Here is a 25595-nt window from a genome sequence, read left to right on the forward strand (position 1 = left end):
TTGTTAGCTTCATTTGTGGGAGCAGAGCAAGTGTATCAAAGAGAACATAGTATAAACTATTTGTGACCTCAATAAATTTAGAAAAGCTCCAACCTTCCTGTAAAAATAAACAATTATGATTTTTTATATATATTAGTGAATTAAATATAATATTTTATCATTCGTTTGAATTTTTGCCTCTGTATCTTTATGTATTATTTTGCAGTTCAAATCATCACAATTACTTAGGTGGGAGTCCTTGGCTTCCAGTAATGCCTTAGTGGGGAAGGGGGGCAGTGGATTCCATTAATTATTCAGTGGGAACCCTGGATTTGAGTAATGGATAATTGGGGGTCCACAAAAGTGAAACGGTTAAGAAAAACTGTAGACAAAGAAATTGTAGACCCTGGCTGAATGTAAAATTATAGAAAGAACTAAGTTCAAAGACCTGGAAGACACCAAAGGTCATGAGGATAAAAGACCTGGTGATACTCCACGAAAAGACGTTGAATCAGACACAAATCCTAATTTTTGTTCCCACCTGAGAGCCCGACTGAGCTTGTCATAGTTCATCTGGGGCTTGCACTTCCGCCGACCCCAGAGACGAGCCACCTCATCTGGGTCCTTGATGACAAACTCGCCATACTCCCCCTGCTGCCAGGCGATGACGTGTCGGAACTCCTCCTTCTGCAGCAGTTCCAGGATAAAGTGCCAGAGTTGGATCTGCCGTGAGCCAGGGCTAGAATCAGCTTTGTAGGCCCAGTCTGGAAACGCCAAACCTAGATACAAGGATGGATCAGAAGACGCTAGTTAATTTTTTGCTTTTTACAGGACCAACATTTAGGGAGAGATTGAAGGACAGAACTTGGAACTTGGGAATCGTTTGTCAAGACTGGTATAGTCAAGATACCGACTGGAAAGAAAAATGAAGTTCTGAGAGGTGGGGCAACAAAGAAGGTGGTGAAGGAGAGAGAGGAATGATGCAGTTGGGGCACATGAGAAAAACAGGGTTAAAATAGCAAGTGCTTGACGGGCACACATGAGAGATAATTGAGTACAAATGGTGAGGGAGGAAGGGAGGGACACGTGTTCACTGAGATATAACAACATTTAAATAAAGCAGAATTGAATCAAAGGACTTATCAAGTCGGGCACGTTTCTATGCATCTAACTACCCCTACAGCAGACACAGTGGGTGAATTGGGATTCATTATGAACTGGTGTGATACTAGTATAGACATTATAGTCGTCTTTCGTCAGTGTAGTCTATATGCCAATAGCTAATTTCAGGTTGTGATATGGAGTTTGAAACACCTTTTTAGGCCAGCGTTGATTACTTTTTAAACATCATTAAGAGAAAGTAATCAAGATTCTATAAAGCGAAAATTTGCACAATGCAAACTGAGACACAAATTGTTTTGTGGACCGTTCTAGTCCCAAAAACGTGAAAGCTGTCAAAGTTTTCAGTTTCTTTATTTTAGGCAAAATCGGAAATTAACATTTTCTGTTTGGTAGGGTTGCCATATAAGTCCTCATGAAAACCCTCCTGTAACAATTCTGTGCCTTCTTTTTGCAGATCACTGAGTTCTAGACGTTCCAGTGCAATTTGAGGACGTGCAGTCTTGGTTCACTCTGAACAGTTTTGACTAACACAAGTGAAACAATGGTATTATGTAGATCACACTCTCATGTGCCTGTACTTCACTTACAGAATAGGGACCTGTGTACTGCTTGTACAGATGTCAAAGTATTGTAATTGTGATTGCTACACCGCCTGCTTAGATTTCCCTCTGTAGCCCCGAAAGGCCAAGGCAACACTAAGCATTTTGGCGTGGGACTATTTTCTCCTCCTACAAGTATCCCTACAACACCATCTCCTTCCGCTTCTCTAGCCCCCTATTTGGAGACATCCGACAACTATTCTTGCATTTCTTCTCCATGACTTGCTTGTTCCTTTCTCCAGTAACCAAGCGCCTCTCAGATCTTCATACCAGATGTAATGACGATGGGTGTGGTGTGTGCGCCATCATCTTTACAGGGGAAAATGAAAGTGAAATGAGCCGATCATTGTCAGGGACATATCTCAGTACCCTCATCACTGATTTCAACAGAAGAAGTACCTTTGGAAAGGGGAGAGTCTCCCTTTCCAAAGGTACCTCTCCCTAGTGGAGCCTTGTTTGGGGATCACCTCAGGAGGATCCACTCCACTAGGCCACCAGGGAGGGGGGGAGCGGCCCCTTAGTCAAGGGCTTTTGCTCCACCTTAACTTGTTTTATATAAAACAGTATGTCTGCCTCCTCTAGGTGGCAGCTGGGGGCAAAATCCACTATCTGCCCACCCTGGGGGGGCAGAAAGCCCACTAAACACCAGGTATGTTTTTTTTTATTTAGGAAAGGGAGGAGGCTGCCCAGAATGGGCAAGACAATGCCCCTATCCACCCCCCCAAAATAGGAACAGCTTTCTGCCCCCGAGTGGGGAGGAGAAAGTCCATTAGACACCAGGGATTTTTTTAATAAAAGAGGGGTGGGGTCTTTTTGCCCTCCCCCAGGGGGGCAGATATGGTAAGTACCCCCAATCTGCTCCCGGAATGGGGAAAAAGCCCATTAAACACCAGGGAATATTTTTTTTAAGAAAAAAGGGTGATGTGGTTTGCCCAACACTGGCATTCTCCCATCTCAAATGAAGGGGGCAACAGTCTTTCTCCTCCCACCCAAAGGACTAAATCGTCTCATCCCTATGGTAAGCAAGAGGACATTTGACTCTTTTGGATGTTGATTTTACATTGGGACCAGGAGAGCTTGGCAGACTTCCAATATTGTACCACTTGTAATAGTGACTGTCTGCACTTTTTGGACTTGGGTATGCTGCCACCTAGAAAAACCTACAAGACTCAAACACTTCTGAAAACTAAACATCTGGGGGAGTGCACCCCACACTATTTTCTTATACACAATGCCCTGCAAACTTCCAACTGTGCCTGAAATCACGCATTTTCCCTACATTTCTGTGATGCAGACTTCCAGAATCCACAGGAATCCACAAAATTCCTACCACCCAGCTTTAACCCATCTGTACTGATATAAACTCTGTCGCTCTTGTGTGGGTTCCCAAAGCAGAGACAGCCTGAAAACATATTTTAAAAAATAAACAGCCCTTTTGGACCCACTTTGGTTCCCCCTCCATTTCTACATGTTTATGGCCCTTTCCTGTTGCAGGTCCTCCCCCACTTACACAAGTGTGGTATCATTTATATCAGGAGACTGAGGGGAAGGCTGGGTGGTAGGAATTTGTGGCTCCCTTCAGATTCCAGAACTTTCTATCTCAGGAATGTGAGGTAAATGTGTTTTTTAGATACATTTTGAGGTTTGCAAGGGATTCTGGGTAACAGAACCTGGTGAGACCCACACAAGTCACTACATCCTGGATTCCCCTAGGTGTCTAGTTTTCACAAGGGTACAGGTTTGCTATGTTTCCCCATCTAGACACTTTGCAAAAAAAGGGTCAGTTTTGGGCGGAAATATGTGATGTGTCTATGTTATGTTTTGGGCCGTTTCCTGTTGCGGGCAATGTGCAAATAACCACAGCTTCTAAACGCCATATCTTGTGCCAATTTCAGATATACAAATGTTTCCCTGATTCCTATTTTTCACTCTTTATATTTTACTAAATGAATTATTGTATTCCTGGTACACAATGAAAAACCATTGCAGGGAGCAACTCAGTTATTGGATCTAGGTGCATAGGGTTTTGGGTGAAACTACAAGCCCTATACATATCCCGGCTACCAGAAAGGTACAGTGGATATAATGGTATATTGCTTTTGAAAATCCACAATATGTAGAAGAAGTTATAGATGAAAATGTAGACACAAATGGCTGTTTTTTATTTCAACTCAATTTCAATATTTCTTATTTCAACTGTTACTTTCTGCAGTGGTTCCCAACCTGTGGTCTGGGGGGCCCCTGAGCGTCCGCAACTGCTTAGAAATGAAATAATATTAACAAATTAGGTACCAAACTTTCAATACTCACTCACTGGGGGTCCCTGGATTCCCATAATGATTCAGTGAGTGTCCCTGGATTCCAGTAATGATAAAGCGGGGGTCCACAGAAGTCAAAAGGTTGGGAACCACAGTTCTATAAGAAAACCTTGCAGGATCTAAACAAATGACCCCTTCCTGAATTTGGAATTGTATCTAATTTTCAAAATTGTAGAGACTTCTGGGATCCACCATTGGTTTCACACCCATTTCTACCACGATCTGGAAGGAGGTTGTGAAAAATAGGAAAAATGGGCAATGTCCCCATAAAATGCCAAAGCTCTGCTGAAAAATTCATTTTTCTGATTCAAGTCTGCCTGTTCTTGAAAGTTGGGAAGATTGTGATTCAAGTCTGCCTGTTCTTGAAAGTTGAGAAGATTGTGATTTTAGCACCGCAAACCCTTTGTTGATTCAATTTGAAGGGGAAAAAACAGTTGCTTTCTTCTGCAGCACCATTCCACCCCCCCAAAACAATTAGCTGTATTTTGGCGAATTTCTCGGTCTCCTCCAGAAAAATCCACAAACCCTGGATACTTTCAGAATCCCCAGGATTTGGGGAAAAAAGGATGCAAGTTTAGCGTGGATACCTTTTGTAGAGAAAAAGTTATGGGAGTCTAAGTGCAAACTACCCCAATTAGCCAGAAAAAGGCTTAGCACCGGGGGAAAGGCCAAGCAGGTAAAGATGTATCAATAACAAAACAGCTTCCAACTCAGTAACATTTTCATATTTATTTATTATGTAGTTAATGCAGTTAAAGTTACTAGAAATTGTGTATGGAATCTATTTAAATGAATGTAATATTTAATTTTTTTAATAAACTTGCAATTATTTTTAAATTAAAAAGGTTGCTCAAATATTTTTTAAAAATATTATACATATATATATATATGTTGCATTAAATTTTAAAAAAATATATATATATATGTATATATATATATATATATTTGAAAATTGTATAAATAAATCCATCTATTTTTAAACATTATTCCCATGAGGCTCTATTTTGAGTCCCTGCTTCCATTATATTCAATCGGAGCGTGTTACAGTACCAGCAGTTGGACATGTAGGGTTCTAGACCAGTGGTTCCCAGCCTTTTGACTTCTGTGGACCCCCACTTTATCATTACTGAAACCCGGGGACTCCCACTGAATCATGTTTTGAATCCGTGGACCCCCCACTGAGTCATTACTGAAAGCTGGGGACCTAATCTGTTAATATTATTTACTTTTTTATGCAGTTGCGGACCCCCTGACGAGGCTTTGCAGGCCCCCCAGGGTCCCTGGACCACAGGTTGGGAACCACTGTTCTAGACTTCTGAGCTGCAGTACATTTCCAGCCACTCCTGCTGTCCAGAAAAGGTAGATTTACACAAATTGAATCAGAATGGAACTCATTTGCATGAGCAATAATTATCATGAGAATACTTCACAAATCCGCCCTCCTAGAAAAATCACAGTTTGGGCTTTGCGATTCGGTATTAGGAAGGGGCGTCCCTTCCTAATACCGAATCCAAATGGTATGTATGATTGTTTTGTAACCGCGAATGCGGTCGCAAAACAATTGCAGTTAGCACCAGTTTAAAACTGGTGCTAACCCATTCGCAAACGGGAAGGGGTCCCTATGGGGACCCTATGGGACCCCTTCCCCTTTGTGAATGGCAGCAAAAATATTTTTTCAGAGCGGGCAGTGGTCCCACTGAAAAAATTAAAAGAAACCTTTTCATTTTTGATTTTGAAATACATCTTGTTTTCCTTTAAGGAAAACGGTCTGCATTTAAAAAAAAAAAATAACTGCTTTATTTAAAAGCAGTCACAGACATGATGGTCTGCTGTCTCCAGCAGACCACCATCTCTGTGAGGGCGGCCATTCTCAATGGGGTTGCAAATTGTGACCTACCTCATGAATATTCATGAGGTAGGTCATTTATGTACACTGTTGTACATCCACTATTGCAACTCGCAAATTGCGAGTCACTAAGACTCGCAGTGTGCGAGTCGCAATACCGGATCTTTGTACATGTGGCCCTCTGTGTTTAAGAGAATGTAATGATGCTACAGAGCCTCTCCTGAAGCCAGGCCTGGAGCCCTTCTGAATGCTCAGCATGATAAATACCGTGCTAGTAGACACAAGGTCAAAACCGCCATTGCGGAGGAGCCGCCACTGATGATGCTCTATAATGTGGCCACCGACAAGTGGACAGACACTGATGTGATGCACTGTGGCGTGGCTGGCCTGTGAAGTAACGCTACTGTGATGTCGTTGTGCCCAGAAATGTGCCAATGTGTGACTGGTCGCCGTGATGTAAATATTCATTGACAGGATGCATTGTGATGTAATATGGAGCTCTGGACTGCGGTGGGAATGCACACTTCAAGCAGTCAGGGCCACTCACCTGGTACCCAGTAAGAGCTGGGCACTGTGGTCCCTCCCTCGGTAATGCAGCCACAGTGCATCTCACCGGCAGCCAGGGTTTGTGGCGACAGGAGCACTGAAACACAAACATCCAGGATCATATTGGAGTAAAACAACAGGTCGGTTAGAGTCCGAGTTGGTGAACATGTTTAAGCACACACACACTGCACCGTGAATCGCCTCTAGGAGTTTTGTTATTCCAGAAAAGAGGTGGCTCGGGAACCCTGACAAAGTAACCCCTTCGGTTGTCCCAAAAAGTGGAACTTGCACTAGAACCAAATACCAAAAATGCCTTGTTCGTGTTCTTTCACTATTCTTGTGTTTTTTATTTACAATTCCGTTTATTTTGGAAAGCTTAAAAGACGCATATCTTATGAATGGGCCAATTAGCTTGCGGGAAAAAGGCTAATCGACAATCTTCTAAAAAGGAAAGCTACTTAAAAAAGCACAACTCTTTCCATATTTCGACTTTTTGGCAGTGTGTCTGATTTCTCTTCCCTACGCCACAAACAACTGGGTACCAATTTTTGTTATCAAGTGTGATGTTATGTTATAAAAACGATTGTATACCACAATTTCTTTGCGCTGTACATATGAGCTTAATGTGTCGAGAAACAGGAAGGAATGTAACTACTTCTTGCAAAACCAAGTTTTGAAAGTTTCAGCAACTGTGATTCTCTACAAAGGTGCATCGTTAAGATGTTCCGACTTTTTGCTACTCTGAAAATACCCTTTTTAGTCCCCTTCCTGGAATGCTCATTACAATGTATTTTAGCTGCGGTGATGGTACTTGCTTATCTGAGACACCTTAAGGGTCTCTACAAGTCGAACTGTGGACCTGTGCCTCTCTCTTTTTTTAAAGAAATATTTGCCTGAGACATAATGAAAGAGATAAGGTGGCATCCAATATAGTGACCTGGTCGATGTATAGTACAAGGATATAAAGGCGGCCATACAGTAAGGTATGCTCGGAACAGTCACAATTACCTTAATAGCATTCAATAAAAACTATATTGATACTGGAATACCAAGGTATGAAAACATTGCATTGGAGTTCAAATATATTTATTAATTACATCTTTTCTAAAGCAGCACATTCTAACACAGTAAAACATCTTGAACATATACATTTACGCACTGCTTAGGAAACAACAAAATGCACTTTGAACTTATAATGTGTCAGGGAATTGTAGACCAAGAACAACAATTGTAATACTTTAAAACCACAAATGTCATCTATGCAGTAAGTGTCACAAATAAGAGGGGAAAAGGGATATTGGCTAAACCTTGGAAAACACAGACGATGAATAGACAAGAGAAAGGATGAACCAATATTAATGAGAATTGGAAGGAGGAGAAGAAGCTAGGTAATACATTTTCATGGTTGGAAGAGACAATTACAATAAACATGTGGTAAAGGGGGAAATGGCAAATCATAAAATAAATACAAGAAAAGAAGGAGCAAGGAAACCAAAGAAGAAATAAACATGAAAACGAATTAGATTAATAGTTATGAGCCAAGGAGGAGAAAGGTAATCAAGAAAGCAAAAAGAAAACAAGGCAACCTAAAAAATATAATTAAATATATGATGGCAGGTAAAACAGATGGGCAGTCGATTTCAACTAAATGAAAAGAATATAAAAATAAGTAACATAATGAAAACTACATGACAAAATGGAAGAATGATGAAAGAGAAAATGAAGGACTCAAGGGAAGGAAACATGAAAAAGAGTGGAAAACAAGGGAAAAACAAAAATGTTAAAATAACATAAAAATGAAAGAAGAAACAAGTAAATGGAAGGAAAAGGTCATGAACTAATAGAATGAGTTGAAATGAAGAGCACAACAGACTACAATTAAATACAATGAAGCCATTGGAAAATGAAAGAACAAAAGATATCAAGTGACAAAAGTGTGGAGTATGGAGTGTGGAAGGAAAGACTGAATTAATCCGTTCAAGGGAGAAATAAATGAAGAAAAGTCATGAACGTTATAAAAGCAAAGGGACATTAAGAGAAACAAAAGAAAGACAGAGAAAGGAGGAAGGCTCAAGCTGAAAAATAACAAATGAGAAATAATGACTGGAACAAATTAAGAAACGAGAAAAGGGAAATAAAAATCAGATTACAGCGATGGAGTGAAAGAGGCCAAAAAAGAACAAACGTGTTTCGATATTCAAGCTTTCTTCATTTTCACTTACCTTAGCACATGGAGTTGACTGTTTTTTCTGATGATGACTGCAACAAAAAAAAAAGCAAGTGGAAGTTCGCTTGTGTGTACAAAGAATGACTTTCTTTCTTTATAAAGGGAACAGATCTCTTCCAATTCTTATCTACTTATCCTCCCACCAGTGCTAAAGAAAACCTAAAAAAAATCCTTAGACGTAGCCCCCACTGAGGTTTACATTTAAACGGATTTGGGATTGTCACAGGGGATTGTGTTCATTCGCAGCAAAGATGTCATTAATGCTAAGCATGTTTAGTTGGATGGAAAGTACACATGCAGAAAAGTCGAGAAATCCGTTTTGGGCACCTAATACACAGCACTGGGACGGGGGAGGGCGTTATAGGGAAGTAGAGTTGGAAGTGGGATCTACAAAAAACTTAGAAAGTTGATTTTGCTGAATTACTGAAATGGAATCTTTTCGATCAAACAATCCTGCACTTCCCATCGATGCTCTGTTTTGGGGAAGACCAATACGTTCTTTCCCTTTATCTCCTCTCCTATCTCATTCCCAGCCCCTCTTTTCCATATTTCTTGCTCCCCTTAAGTTTCTTGAGGCGACATTTTAATAGGATAAAGCACTATGAATGTAAGGCATTCTCCATAATGTGTTAATTATCTGATCATTTTACAAATCTTTCGTGATGCTAAAATTTCTACCCTAAAATGCAGATTCAAATCTCATGGTAAAATTACATCACTCCTTTACTATAATAGCAATGAAATATAAAACATGACAATTAATGGGAAGCCATGTAATATGGGTCTATATTACAATTGATGGGTTCTGGTGATGTCAAAAACTAGGAGCTGAAAGGTTTGTAGTTTATAAGCATACGAGAAGGTCATTTAGGCCCATATTACTTATGCTTTTCTTTACATAGCTTTATGTCATATTCACTTTGATGCATCAAAAGTGCTTCATGTCAAACAGGAATATTCAAGTTTATTGAAACTAGTAAATGTTTTTCTGGATTATACTGTCTATAATTAAAACACAGCACGGACTGTTTCAGTATTGAGTTGGAGATTTAGGTAAAACGCCTCTTGTTTCTTAAAAACACACATTCTGTCTTCAAAAGTGACAGATTTGTTAAATTAGTGTCTTCAAGGCAAATCTAACAATAAGCCCAGTTCGCACTTAGAATGTTTACATCTGGATTTCAGGAAGATAATTTTGATTAAAGAAAGGCCGATGATAAAACATAACAGAGTGGTTATGGCTGTCATTATCTAGAAGCCCTACCATCCTTTGAGACTAATTATATCGAGGGCAGGGAATGAAACTGAAAATAGCCTTCAAAAGTCCACATTTCACCGGAATTATGTCATATCTGTGAAATAACATCACATCCATGCGAAATCCAGAGTTTTAAGTCAGTGCCTTTGTGCAACAAATGCTGGAAAACATTTAATAATATATAGAGCAATTACAAGAGCACAGTCGTAGTTAAGATGGGTACTACATTTCATGGGAAATCCTAATTTTGCATGCTTAATAATACCCCAGATGAGTGTCACCACACTTAGAGTAAAGAGCGTTCCAAAGGCAATATCTGATCGTGTGAAATCTCGTACAAATTGCTGAAACTGATAAAATGTCATAAGGAGTCCCAAAACCTCGGATCTTTCCAAATAAAATAGTTTTCCCCATGTTTGCACATATCTCTGAAACTGCTCAAAGAAGGACCACCAAATTTTAGTTGCATAGCTGCTTTTCTGTCAAGCAGTGTAAGCTATATTGAAGATATGAGCAAAAATGTGACAGTCCACTGCCATTGCTCGAACTATATATATATGTATATATCTCAATGTATGTTTGCAATCCTAGAAAATAAGAACACTGAAATGGAACAGCGTAAAATATACAAAAGGGCGCATGAACTAGTTAGATACTTACATGTGGGACATTCATGTTTGCTCACCGTCGGAATGTTTTCCAAACAGTGTAAGGAAAACAAGAACAGCAAGGCAGGAGAGCTGATCCTGGATGATGCATAAGTAAAATGTAGGCCTGACCACTTATTCCAATCTCACTCGGCCTGTCACACAGATTGTTGAGAGATAGAAAAACAAAATGGCCTTCATCGCACCCTGTATGCGGCCTTCTCTGGCAAAGAATGACAGGAAATAAATGTGCCCTGGCTATTTTAAGCCAGGGATGTCAAAAAGTAGTTAGAAATTTGGGTTCTGGTTGGCAGAGATATGCACCCTGTGCAAGCGGGAACCCCAATCCTAGGTAGGGTAAGTCACAAACACACCCTAGGTCAGTGGTCTCCAAACTCTTTAATGCCACGCCCCCCCAGTTGAAAAATAAAAATCACTGGGACCCCCTTCAGAATTTTTCACACTTATTTTTTGAAGCTGCCAATGTTTAAATATGTCGAGACTTAGTTAAACACTGCAGTTAAGTACTGTTACCTTTTTAAAAATGCAAATACATGTTTCTGCTTAAAACGAAGCCCTGTAATCTCTACAATGCTTCTTTGTGTAAGAGCCTGGTGCCCCCCCTGGGATCACTTGAGGCCCCCCTAGGGGGCCCACCCCCCAGTTTGAAGACCCCTGGCCTAGGTTAACCTGTGCTCACGTTCTGGTAGCTTGGCACAGAGCAGTTAGGCTTAACCTAAGAAGCAATGTGTTAAGTATTTGTACAACACTTCAAACAGTAAAACTGTGAAAACACCACACTTTGTCCAACGAAGAGTGGCAACATGTTTTTTTATAACATACATTTATAAAACTCAATGAAATTCCCTTAAAAATAGACTGAAAGGCATGTATGGTTGCAATTGTGTAGCAGAGGGTACAAACAAAACCTGAAAAGATGTGAAATTCACAGGAATAATGTTAACTTTAGCTCACTCCCCCACCATACTCACATAGACTAATTTGCCCACCAAATAGTATTTTCAACATCAAACATGTTTTCTCACATTCATAACATTAATTACATTACATAATGTATATAACAAGTGATATCTATTATTTGAACATATTGGCATCCACATGTGCAGGGAGACATGGCTTGTGTGAACACTGAAGGTTGTGCTCAGCTAGTTTGGAATTGATAGAAGGCTTTGTGTCACAGGGCACTCCATGCACCCAAAGTCTTTGCACAGCTTGTTCAGGGGATACAGGGCCTGGGCAGAGAACCAAGCCCTGTGAGGGATCCAGCATCCAAAGCCTGCTGTGCACAACCAAAAGCTGTGTGCAGCTGGTTTGGGTAGTACTGGGCTGGCACAGTGTCTGGCAACAGCATACTGCTTTACGCCACTACAGCACCCCTTTCCCCACACATCACTATAAGCAGAATCAGCCTGCCGCAGGGTGGCCATGCTGACAGCACAATACCCTGAAGGCAGGAGGGAGTGTGAGCGTGCTGGTAGGCCACTGTCTTTCCTCATTAAACTTACCTCATGGTGGCCGCACCTTCTGTGCTGCCTCCTTGTCCTGCATTCTTCTCCTTGGGCCATGCTAAGAAAGAAGCACCGTGTTCCCAGTCCTGGCATTCTTCTCCTTCCCAGAATGCTTCACTGAAGCCTCTGGGAAGCTATATACCCCATCACAAAAGAGCTGTCTCCAAAAGAAACATTAGGGCAAGCTGCCCAATCCAAAATGGCCCTCTGATGTAACTTCCTTGTTGTCGCTATTTAATGAGAAGTTTCTGGTTTACTCCTCTATCTCAGCGCTTTGAGTATTCCAGTTGTTCCTCTATCTCAGCGCTTTGAGTATTCCAGTTGTTGTGTTCCTCTCTCCTGAACTCCTAGTCTATTTCTTGGAGTATCAGCCTTGTTTTGGCTCTTCCCTGCATATTCTGCATCCTGGGTCTTCTGAGTGTTTCTCAGCACTTCCTGCGGCAACTATTTCTTCAGCTGTTCCTCTTTGTCTCCTTCAAGCTGTCCTTGCCCCTTTCTTCAATCTGCTTGGAGTCATTGTGGAGGTTTTTTGCCTTGAGCTTTTTCCTCCTACTGGGGACTCTTCTGGAAGGTACTTTCCACTTAGGCACGACCTGGTGTCGGAAGCAACATGGCTTCTGGAAGGGATCGCCCCTACTTCTGGCAGACAAGGACCATGAAGACATGGAAGCTCGTTTCCAGTAACAATCAGAAAACTTCAGCTAGGCATCAGATCTGTGACACAATTGGTTTCTGTGGAATGGGGTGCTGGGGCTGGTCTATGATGCCAAACCTAGTGTTCAGAGATTGTTGTGTATGGCTGAAGGCGTGTGCAGCTAATCTGTTGGGACAGGGTTTGGTTTCTTTCTTGGGTTCCTACGCAGCTACACAGAGCAGCAACCCTGTACTAATGGGCTAGCTGTGCACAGTCTTTGACCCTAAACTGTAGACTCTGGGAAAAAGGCCTTGTAACAGCTCCCATGCCATTGAAATCATCTATGCACGTGCTTCAGTACAAAACGTGTGCTCTTTGGGCATGACCAGGCACTCAGGCACTGTTCAATCAAACCAATTTGAGATTAGCTAAAGGCCTTGTGCAGCAGCATGCAGGTGGTTTTCCTTTTTTCTTTTATTGTGAAAATCAGGATTCTCAACTCTGAACCTGGATTTCAGGTTCTCAATTGAAGGATATGGGCCTGAATTAAAAGATCCTGTGAATCCAAAAAGGCAGACCTTGCAATGCTACAGCAAAACATGGGCTGTTTAAAAATTGTAGGGGTGACAGGATCTGCCCTTCGGGGGCCACCACCACCTCCTGCATGAGGGTCAGAAGCTGCTCCTACTACCTTTTCTCCAGGATGAAGGCATCACTATGTCTCATCCTGTAAAGGTCACATCACAGAAATGTTTAACTGCACCCAGCCAAGCCAAATAAGGTGAGGCAGATTTGTGGGTCTTCCAAAGGATAAGCAGATCCAAAATGGACACATATCCATTCAGATTCCTTTAGTTTTCAAATGTTGATTGACATGCTTGGCAAATCCAACATGGCGATCCAACCGTCTATCGTGGCTTTACCACTTTTGGGGCTCTTCTCTTTTATTTTTGCTCTCCCTGATAGAATAAAAAAAATACAAGATATTTTGTTTTAAAACTTCTGAGCCTGTAAGGATTACATTATTTTTCTCAATTTTACAAATGATTTGATGTTTCTAGAGGAAAGAGTAGACTCAAAGTACCCTTCTATAGTCAGAATTCCTTCATTGGTTTGGAGATAATTGAAAGCAAAGGACCTTTGACTGAAGGATTTTTATTGCATACCAATCCACCGATCCACTGAGTTAATCATAAAAACAACTTATCCCCCTTCGGGGCAAATGAGACAGAGGAAAGAAGGTTTTCCGTTCTTGCAAGCATGTCAATCTAGCTTGAAAATAGCTCAGTGTACTGTGTAAATATATATATATAGTTAAGTCAGCTTTTCCATGGGAAATTAATTTTATTTGTTTGTGTTTTTGTGTTGCTAATAAATTTGGCACCGTTATTTTGTGTTGCTAATAACTCTGGCACTGTTTGATGAAGATCCACAAACATTCCACTTTTTTGCACTTTATTGCCTAGTTTGAGCATGGAATGTTTTTGGGTGATCTGTCAAGCGAGGTGGGAGAAAAAAGGGTAATCCCAAAATGCAAAAACCCCATGCATTTTCCATAAACTTATTTAGGCAGGGCTGCAGACAAAACTACTGAACGGAATTACACCACATTTGGTAGGAAGCTAATTATTTCTACGCAGATTGTGCATGTTGTGAGTTAGTGTAAATCCATTCAGTAGTTTTTGAGAAATTAAGGTTTAAAAACATTTGTATATCTGGCCAGTTCAGTCTGCAAGAGTCTCACAACAAACTTGCAGGAGCACCAGCTTAAAAACAGAACGTTCTGATTGGCCAAGGGAGCTTTGTTACCCTTGGCCAAATTCGAAGCCCACGGGAGTCACACTCCCTCGGGAGCAAGTGCTCTGATTGGCTACCAGCAAGATCGGAAATATTTTGCTGGCAGCCTTTACAGGACTTTGGGACATAGTCCCATGTCATGAAATTGAAATAAAAAGTCATATAAGGGCCAAAATTGAAAAAAATAAATGTTGCTGCGATCCTGCATGACTCCCACAGGATTTTACAACACAAAAATGGCAGCCTGAGGCCGCATTGTTTAATTAAGGAGAGATGGGCACACAGCCCCCCTCCCTAAGGCCTGGGAAGGAGGGCTGTATGCCTTTCTCTCTTGTTTAATTGTATTTGGCTCCAGGGGATGGGGTCCTCGGAGCCCAGTAAGGGTCGTGGAGGGGACTACATAACCCCGCCCCTTAATGTATATGTTTTGTTCCAAGAGGATGGGGTCCCCTGGACCCGAAGGCCAACGCTGTGTTGCCAAGGGTTGTGTGCGGTTGACAGCCTACTGGAAGTTTTGCCACAGGGCCTGGCACCAAGCCAAACCCTGTGACCAGCCCCCCACAGTGCACGGCCTAAGGCTGTACGCAGCATGTTGTTGGCTGCCTGCCGTTAGTTGGAAGCAGGGCCTAGCTGCAGCACAGGCCTTGTAGCTAACCTCATGCCATACACGACCAAAGGCCTTGCATGGTGTGAGGTTGGCTGTCTTCAGGTTGCTGCCTGCAGGGAGTTGGATGCAGGGCATGGCCTTGTTGCCAGCCCCCCGCTATGCGTGGCCAAAGGCTGTTCAGAGTGCAGGGTTGTCAGCCTGTGGGGTGGGTTTACCACAAGGCCTGGTCACAGACAACCCCCGCCATGCAGACTGAAGGACATGCGTGGCGGGAGGTTGGCTTTACGAACGGTAATAAAATATTACTTTACATTTAAAAAAACCTTAGAAATCCACTGAAAATACAAAGGTTAAACTAATGTTGTAGTTATGTGATAAAAAGATGTGTGTTTGTTTAAAAAAATCATTAAAAAAAAACCTTAGATATTCACTGAAAAAAAACCAAATGTTAAAGTAACGTTATAGTTCGGTGAATATGTCATTGATAACATTTTGAACTCAAATTAAAAAAAAAAAAAAAAATTACCAGTTATAGTTAACAGAGCTAACTTGCGCCCATGCCGTGAACTTGAAATAAAAAGTCATATAAGAGGCCAAAATTGAAAAAAATAAATGTTGCTGCGATCCTGCATGACTCCCGCAGGATTTAACAACATAAAAATGGCAGCCTGAGGCGGCATTGTTTGATTAAGGAGAGATGGGCACACAGCCCCCTCCTTCAGCTATTATAATCCACAGCCCACATTTCATAAGGGTAGGGGGCATGCCCCCTTTAATTTATTTTTGTTTTTTGCTCTGGGGGATGTGGTCCCCAGGGCCTACTAAGGCCTGGGAAGGAGGGCTGCATGCCTTTCTCCCATGTTTAATTGTACTTGGCTCCAGGGTATGGGGTCCTCAGAGCCCAGTAAGGGTTGTGGAGGGCGCTATATAACCCCGCCCCTTAATGTATATGTTTTGGTCCTAGAGGGTGGGGTCCCCGGGACCCGATGGCCAACCCCGTGCTGCCAAAAGTTGTGTGCGGTTGACAGGCTATTGGAAGTTTTGCCACAGGGCCTGGCACCAGGCTAAACCCTGAGACCAGCCCCCAAAAGTGCACTGCCAAAGACTGTACGCAGCATGTTGTTGGCTGCCTGCAAAGAGTTGGAAGCAGGGTCTAGCTGCAACACAGGCCTTGTGGCTAACCTCATGCCACACACGACCAAAGGCCTTGCATAGTGTGGGGTGGCTGCCTTCACGTTGCTGCCTGCAGGGAGTTGGATGCAGGGCATGGCCCCCTTTGCCTGCCCCCTGCTATGCATGGCAAAAGGCTGTTCAGAGTGCAGGTTTGTCTGCTTGTGGGGGGGGATTTACCAAAAGGCCTGGTCACAGACAACCCCGCCATGCAGGCTGAAGGAAATGCGCGGCGGGAGGTTGGCTTTACGAATGGTAATAAAATATTACTTTACATTAAAAAAAAAACTAGAAATCCACTGAAAAAACAAAGGTTAAACTAATGTTGTAGTTATGTGATAAAAAGATGTGTGTTTATTTTAAAAATTCATTATAAAAAACCTTAGAAATTCACTGATTTTTTTTTTTTTTTTTAAGTAACTTTATAGTTAGGTGAATATGTCAGTGACATTTTGAACTCAAAACAAAAAAACACAGAAATTCACCAGTTATAGTTAACAGAGCTAACCTGTGCCCATGCCATGCACTGCTTATGCCCTCACATTTTACTTAACTCATGACATGTTCCATGACAGCATTAATGGCATCACTGATGACATACTCCAAGCTTCTTTTTTACACATTACTCTATAAACTAGTAGTATTTGAGATGACTGAATGTGGATACAAAATATTTCAGAATAATATGAAGCATCAATAATGCCATCACAACTCAATTAGATGTTGGAAGCATGTCTTATGCACAACATTGACCCTATGCACTACACTTCATGGGTAGCTGAGTTCACAGTACCAATCAACCACAGATATATGTGAGATTCTCATTCACGTGGTATTCAATATGTAGACAGCTGTTTAGACAATGCCAAGTTTCTCAAGATAGTCAACGTCTGCTCCACAATTAATGGCCTACAGCTTTTCTCTGTATCAAAACCCTCACAGTCAACCAAAAGTACATTGACAAATTAAGTTGATAATATTACAAACATAGGTACTGTAAACAGTGTTTACTCTATAGAGAGAGTTTACTCTGTATCACAGTGTTTGCAGAAAGTGAAACGCTCATGCGAAATACACCATAGAGTATTCAAAAGGTTCTACTAAGAACAGTGCTCACTCTATGCAACAGTTGTGAAAAAATACATTATTCAGTTAAAATAACACAGGTCTGAAGGTGCTAAAGATTACATAACCTGCAGCCTTCACACTGTTGTGAAAACTTTACAGATAAATCATCTTCTGAAGCAAAAGCAGAACATGTACATAAATTGTCATGATGAGACAGTTCTGTCTAATAACTCTGGGCTAATTACAAAATATATTCTCTACTATGTAGAACCTTTGCCCTGTCGAAAACTTCTTTCTGCGGAATAAAAAAACTTGTGCGTAACATGATGAACACAAGTCGTCAGCTTTCACCTGCACACAGAGTAACTCTTCAATACAAAAATGTATAACGCGTTCGGTACTTCCATATACCCATGGTGTCATTTGAGATGTCATCAGTGAAGTCATAAATGATGTCATGGAACACATGGAACATGTTGCGAGTGATGTAATATGTGAGGTCATAAGCAGTGAGCGGGACACAAGTTATAGTTAGTTATATATTAGTTTTATATTACTTCTTTTTTTAGTTCAAAATGTTAATGTTGTCACTGATATATTCATCTAACTATAATGTTACTTTAACCTTTTTTCTGTGAATTTCTAAGGTTTTCTTTATAAAACTCCTCACTATAACATTACTTTAACCTTTGTATTTTCAGTGACTCTGCCTATATCAAATACATTTAACAATAACATCATGATTTTTGTGTCTAAGTGCAGTTAATGTTCACTGTGCATATATATATATATATATATATATATATATATATATATATATAAAACGTAATTTTAACCTTTTTGTGTTTTTTCACTGACTTTAAATATGTTCAGAGTGCAAACAAATAAGAACAGCCATCATTACCATGACAAAGAAATATATTCGGGCGCACGAAAGAAACCATAGGCGTTTCCCTTCTCTGTTTTTCAAATATTACCCATGCAAATAAAAGGCCATACCTGGTATAAGGATAAACTAAAGAGCTCGCGCACCCATCGTAGAAACTTACAGATTCGAATCCGAAGGGCTAATGAGTCTTTCTTTTCATTTTTTTTTTTACATATATAGAAGATGCTGATGGTTGACTTGGGTAATAGTAACATCTAGTGCATTAGCAGATGAACCCCCAAGGTTTAAGTGGAATGTATTAAACACATTGTTATGACGTCGGAAATACCCGTACTTATAAACTAGCTCTAGCGGTGCTGTTGGGGTTGATATTGAGTAAAATCTTCTAAAGGAGGGAGATTGGAGAATTAATTTTAAGACTCCCATCTTGCCATGCGCTGTCATCGCCCGAGTAAATATTTGTACTGGATATATGGATGTGGGGGAGAGATTAGACTATGGCGGTAAACAAAATAAAGGATAGATGAAGCGCAATGGAAATGGCCCCGTTGTTATTGTAAGACAAACACTCTTGTCCGGATAAGTTCCCTGTATCCCTTCTTCTTCATCCCCTCCAGATCCCACACAAATCTGATCCCCTTGTTTAGGGTCTGAGGAGATTTGCCTCCTACATCCCCCCGTCACCGGGGATTGGAGGTCAAGGGCTCGTTTGTTTAAAACTCCTTAATGCTATCAAAGTAAGCGGATTACATGACATGGGAGCTGCCTGGCTCCCCAGAGATGGGAAGTAGGGGTGGGATCTGTCGCTTTGCCCTTTACAGAAAAAGATGGCGAATGTGAATCTGAGCAGCAGGCCCAGTGGGATGGACTCTGCCAAGCAGGAGGAGGAAACCATGAAACTAAATGTAGGCCGAAGCAGGAAGAGTCAAGTAATTAAGGGGCGAAAGATTCAAAAGAGAGAAACACAAGAGTATATTTACTTAGGACACCTCATGGTGGCTGCTTCACAAATGATAACAGGCAGGCTGGGTGTGACTAATGTGTTAGCATGCCTTACCTACATTATGGACTGAGGTAATACCCCTGGAAGTAATTGTCTGACATTAAAGAGCCGTCTTTTTTGCACTGCCCTTTGTTTCTGGCACGTAGGTAGCCATTGCTGTGATCAATGGGTTCTTGAGTGGTGCCCTCAGCAGAAGTGTCATAGCTGACTGCTTGTAGGTGTCCTCCGCCTCGAGGCTGCCTTGAACATGGTTGGAGAACAATGCAATGGAAGTGCTAGTTGCAAGCATAGTTAAAGCTGGGGACTTCAAATTCTTCCATGACCCTTGGCCAGCACTTTGGCATCCTACAACTAGTCTGGGGCTATTCCGGGCTTCGGGCCTTTTATCTGGATGGGCATACACCGGATGGGCACACACTTTAGTTTGTGATTCCAGGTGTGCTGTCAAAACAGTTTTCTAGGTGGCCGAGGCCAGTATAGGTATGCTTATAGACCCAACATAAGAGTTGGGGAGATACTCTCTGTCTCAGAGGCAGCCAGCAGAGAGCCTGTGAGGCTAGTATGACATGGTAAACTGTGAAGGCTGGTGATCTCCAGAGGTCCTGAATTGTTCAGGGCAAGCAAGCAAAGCATTCGATCTGGCATCTCCTAGAATCTAACAATACTTCCATGGTGTGTGCCAAGCTAGCCGTACCCTTCCCTGGTATGCTGCAGAAATTCCCACCCCAAGAACACGGTGATGGCAAAATGGGCAATTTTCAGTAAAACATCAATTAAACTGCCTAAAAATAATGATAAAGGCAGTTCAGAAAATGTAATCTTATATGCTATAATTATTTTCATAGTCTCTTCCTTCATTTCATCATTTTGTTTTATTTTATTTTTCCATTCTGACCTTCCAAGTTTCACTTGGAAAATAACGCATTATATGCATAGTTGTGTTTGCTTCACTGAAGTCTGGTATCAGAGTTCTCTCTGACAGGAGAATTGACACTTCCTTATTCCCTCTCTTAGTGTCACACATCCCCGGTTTCCATTTTTCTCCATGTAAATTCCTGCAGGTTTGACCTTCTGAAATTCATCTGCAGAAAATTGTGGAGGTGCCTACGGTATTCTGAATTTATCAACCAAATATGAAGGTATCAGTATGGGTAGAGGTACAGAGTTCAGGCATGGTTAGAGATAGGCGGGCCAGGGAGGGGAAGAGGTAACAAGCTACAGCTAGGACTAGAGATTCTAGAAACTAGGCAGATATAGAGGTAGGTAGGGTTATTGGGGTATAAGTAAAGGTTATAGAGTGTAGATAGTGGTGATAGTACAAAGACAGGGTATCGGTTTGGTAGGGCGGCAGGTAGAAAGATATAGGTAGTGTTACTAAGGTATAGGTAGGGTAAAGGAGTTGGGGTATAGGCACAGGCAGAGGTAAGGGTGGCAGCATTTCTCATATTAAATATGGCAATATGCTGGTATTCCTCCATGATGATCGAACTCTACCAGAACTAACCTCAATGAATATTAGTCTTCAACTAAGAACTCGTATTCATCCATCAGCATTCACTTCAGGTCCAAGCCAGCTGCCAACCAGCAGTCTCAGCCTTCTCCCGACTGCCCATCACTGAGCATCCTCGGCGCTCACTCCGCATCAATTCTCCTGAGACATTCTTATCAATCAGGTAGCACCCTACTTGTAATTACAAGCAACTGATGAACCAGACTCAACATCCAATTGTACACATGTGAAATAAATTTATAGAAGTGGCATACATAAAACACAAAATAAAAATGTCCGGAAAATGCTGACTTACCGAAGCTTAGATATTTATGAGTAGTTTGGGACCCCAGAAACTATTTTTTTCACTGAATCAGTTTTACAGGCTGTGGAGGCAAATATGCACATTGGGATATTTGTGCTATTCCAAATGCACCAAAACAAACCTGGCGAAAAAAGTAGAAACGTACTAAGAACCAGTGTGTGTAATACACGGACTCCATGGGTTATACCTCATTACGATGGGTAAAACTCAAATTGATGTGATACTCCACATGTAATTAGAGTGCGCTGCATGACAATTATTACGGTGTGTGGTGTTACCACATAATTTAACTGGGAATTCACAACAAGCTCCTCAGTGTCTTCCAACTGAAACACACTACCTCATTAGCATTCATGTTTAAAATAGATCAAAACTGCTGGTTTGTGACATAATTCCCAGGATAAACAGAGGGCCAGGAAGATTATTTTGACCCCCGCCCCTTGTCTTATTTACAACAAGGCCTCACCCGCACCTACTGGTTGGTTGTCACATAATTCGGTTCACTGGGGCCTGACAATTTTTAGGCTGGCCGGAAATTGCTGGACATTATCCTGCCCTCTCCCTGCTCTCTTTTGCCAGTCAGGCCAAGTCTACCTCTGCTGGCACTCATGCAAATGATCTGGGAAGCAGGGCGAGAAGACGGACTGTAAATGAGCAAATTTATACTCAAGACCCAACAAATATCTTCAGCCTGGCAATCCTGCAGGGGGTCCGAGAGAGAGTCAGGCGAAGATGAACAATCAATAAATCCAGGAAGGAACGCTACATTACATATATTAGAGCTCAGCCCTGCCACCCCCCGTCCTATTAAAAGGACTCACCCTATAAAATACCATGGGAGGAGGAAGAAAGGGGTGAACAGAACAGACAGGCATGGGAAGAAATTGCAAGAAATTCCAGCAGTGGTTAATTTGCAAAAAAAAAATATATATAAGTGTAATGGTTGCATGTGTATCAAGCACTGGCAAAGGCAATAGGCCGCTAATTTTTAGCCTATTGGCTTTACCAATGCAGTTTGCTGATGCTGTGCTTCACAGCATCGGCAAAAAAGCAGAAAATGGTGAAATGATGCGATGTTGCATCATTCTGTAGGCTCAGACATGGGTCACCATGCATGTGGGTGCCTATAGAATGGAGCTGGGACAGTTTTATTTTTTTTAACAATACAAGATAGCAGAAACCAGTTGGCTAGGTAAATAAAAAAAAATGCAAAAGTACTAAATAAATATAAAAAAGGACTAGTGGGGTCGGAGAGGCGAATAGAGGAGTGGGTGGAGGCAGCAGTGGAAAAGCTGCACACGAGGAAGAGGGGTGCCTGCTTTACAGACACATCTAAAAAAGGAAGTAACAAGGCAAACTGAAAATATTCCTCCTCGTTATGCCTGCCTCATGCATGTGCACCACTGTGGCACAAATCCAGGTTTATTGCCTTAAGTGAATCATGGTTTGTGACAAAATCCATGGGTGGAAGCATGGGAATGCCCATGCTACATTCATGGAACACCAATCCCAGCCAATCCAAATAATGCAAGCCAGCGCTAAGCATTGAGTTGGGTTACGTTTCTTTTTTTTTTACTAAGCCATGCAGTTACTTAGTAAATACGAACATGAGAGAGAGAGTAAAATGGGAGAGAAGCACACAAGGGACAGAGCAATATGGAGCATGAGTGTGGAGGAGGCAGAAGCACACCACTGTGAGCAGCACATAAGGAGAGAGAGCTACTCAGGTGGAGGGGGAGGCTGGAATTTGGCAGGTGAGAAACATGTGGAAGACAGCTGGAAAGCACATGTACACTCATGGACTGTGTGTTCCTTCTGTGAATCACTACAACATTCACTGAATCTCAACATGTCAATCTGAATTGCCCATCTGTCTCTAAATCTCAACATGTTTCCCTCTTTCAATAAGTATAATTTCTCCTTCTTAATCTCACCATATTTCATTGAACTGAACATCTCTTTCGCTGATCTCAGTATCTTTTACTAAACCAAGGGCCTTGAGTAGGATAAAAAAAACTAGAGAAGTCTTTAAAGTGGCCATGACCTATGAAATTAAGGGTGTGGCCCAAACATGTAAACTACAAACTGTGCTTGCTATAGTGTGCTACCCAACAATATTTTACTGCTTCTCTTTGCTTCCTGCTATTGCATCCAGAATTAGAACACAAATGATATACACCTAAAACATGCCGGGACTACTGGCTTTGTCAATGATTTTTAACTGTATAAGGAAAATGAGTAACAACAACGCAACATATGGCTGAACTCACCTGCTGTAAAGGGCCCAGACTACATTCCTCAGACTTCGTTGCTGGGTGGGAGACATATTGTTTCTCACGCTGCTGGACAACATAAAAGGAACAAAGGACTCTAGCAGCATAGGATGCAACATTTGGCTGGACTCACCTGCTGTAAGGGGCTCAGACTATGTGACCCAGAATTCCTTGCTCAGCGGGAGGTGGCCACATTGTTTGTTGCACCGGCTGGTGCCATAAAAGAAACAAAGGACTCTCACAACATGGCGCGTGCCCAGGCAAAGACTGGGTCAAGAACAGGCCCGTCCGCAACCATCAGCAGCCATGAGAGACTGGGCTTGGACACCCCTCTAATACCCCACTCTCTTGTGTTTTATAACTGTTCACATCACTATGTCAGGGTGCCACCACCGTGGCCAAAAGAAAGTCTACATCTAACAACGACAACCCATTGACAACCCAGACTCTATAGTGTCCTACCTCACCAATGCCATGGGTACAATAGAACAAGAAATTGTCTCTGTTCAGGAACGCTTGAGTTCTTTCGTGCAATCATTAAATGGAAGTGGTCCCTGTAAAGAGGCTAGGCTTACAATGTAAGTGACCCAAAAGCCCAATTCTTCCTTACAGTTGGTTGCTAACAGAAAAAAGAAAAACCCATGTGTCACAAACTCTCCAGATGTAATAGTCCCTCTGGAGGTCATGCCCACATACCCAACAGTATCAGTTTCATATTGCTCCCCACCACCTGCTAAACAGATGTACTCTCAGCGTAGGAAGGGCAAGCCTGCTCAGGATACTAAACTAACAGAAGGGGGTGTGATACCAATTGGGAAGGAGAGCCCACTCACAGAGCATTAGTTGAGAAACAAATTATTTTACTTTATCAAAACTATTCTTGGCAGGCTTGACCTACTTGAGAACTTGGTCAGGGGACTTACTACATGTGTACAGCCTTTCATGCCTTTGACAACTGATGCTTGCTTGATAACCCCAGTGCGTTGGGGAACAACTAAAATTAATGGGTGCACTCCCACTTCGACTAGGCCTCATCCAGGAGCTTAGTCTCTTTATTGCTCTAAAGATCTCCTTCGACCTCCCCAAAACTGTCATGGACCAATGGAGGAACTCGATGTGGTTCTGGGGGATAATTCTTAATCTACAGATGTGGGGATCCAGGGACAAGTTCAAAGAGAATAACCTATGGATTTACCAATCCTACAGTTGCCCCCAGAGGCCACTCCTTACATGGTAGTTCTCAAGGGTGCTACCCCATTGAGACCGAGTTTATCTGAGAGTCACGATCAACTAGTAAACAAAGTGATACACTGGCTTGATGGCAGGGTGCATGGCACAGGGCAATTACACAATCAAATAAACCAAGTGCGAAGAGTCTCATGTGTTGGAAATCGACCTAAAACCAACAAACATGATGGTACTGTTGTTAATTTTAAGAGATCAGTTGTGGGGGATATTCTGGACAGACTCAATCATTTTATGCACATTTTGAGTATGATTGTGGCGATCCTGACCAGCAACTTGCCTAATCCCGATGACTTCTCAGGTGCCCCATCCCATTACCGTCACAAACTGATTTTTGCCCATCTCACAATTAGATCAGCTGGACTGACTTCAAACTGAAGTACTGCTTCTAGCCCATTGAATCATCCTGCTGTGGGATATCAGGCTGACAGCCTGTCAAAGGTTTTATTAAATCCAGTTTCTATTACTTTGAATTTTCCGAGGGATTACTTCTAGGAATTGTTTCCATAGTCAAATGGATAAAACTATATGATTAGCTTCATGGAATGTGGCAGGTTTGGCTGTCACGTAGAATAATCCAATTTAGTTAGCTCTGTTAAGCGTCACAAAGTGCTTTATACCCAAAAACCTGGGTGTCAGAAAGTGCATTTATAGATGGTTGTGTTACCTACCTCACGCCTGCTATACTAGATACCATGGGAAGGGCAAAGGGAGGACTCATCACATTAATTTTCTTCACATGTTCGGGATGGGTAGCGTGGACTCATCTTGACTCACCCCACTACCATTAGTTTTGATAAGTTGCCAGGTGCTCCACCTATTACTGATACATTTCTATAATAATGTTTTTGTCAAAAGTAATCTTGTTATGGTTAAATCACTACATGAAGATCTAGAGCGCAGATTGAAAAGCATCATGGATGAGTGATTTTTTACACACAGCATTGATAATTGTCTTTACAGGGTCTTGTGGTTTTGTAGGTGTAGCAGTGGATCCCATTACACATTTTAGCCATAGTCCTTA

At 41.8% G+C, this 25595-nt stretch overlaps 1 protein-coding gene across 1 annotated transcript in view; it reads right to left on the reverse strand.

Moving 5' to 3' along the window:
* The window catches only part of LOC138268334 (ETS translocation variant 3-like protein), an 84237-nt gene that overhangs the window by 28302 nt on the left and 30340 nt on the right, over nt 1–25595 (reverse strand). The window contains exons 2-4 of the mRNA XM_069217874.1: nt 8633–8669; nt 6412–6507; nt 521–758 (exon numbers count right to left, since the gene is read on the reverse strand). Coding sequence (XP_069073975.1) covers nt 521–758; nt 6412–6472 — 299 coding nt within the window. The 5' untranslated portion in view covers nt 6473–6507; nt 8633–8669. The remainder of the gene's footprint in view (nt 1–520; nt 759–6411; nt 6508–8632; nt 8670–25595) is intronic.

This window comes from Pleurodeles waltl, chromosome 12, assembly GCF_031143425.1.
Source record: "Pleurodeles waltl isolate 20211129_DDA chromosome 12, aPleWal1.hap1.20221129, whole genome shotgun sequence".
Classification (NCBI taxonomy): Eukaryota; Metazoa; Chordata; class Amphibia; order Caudata; family Salamandridae; genus Pleurodeles; species Pleurodeles waltl.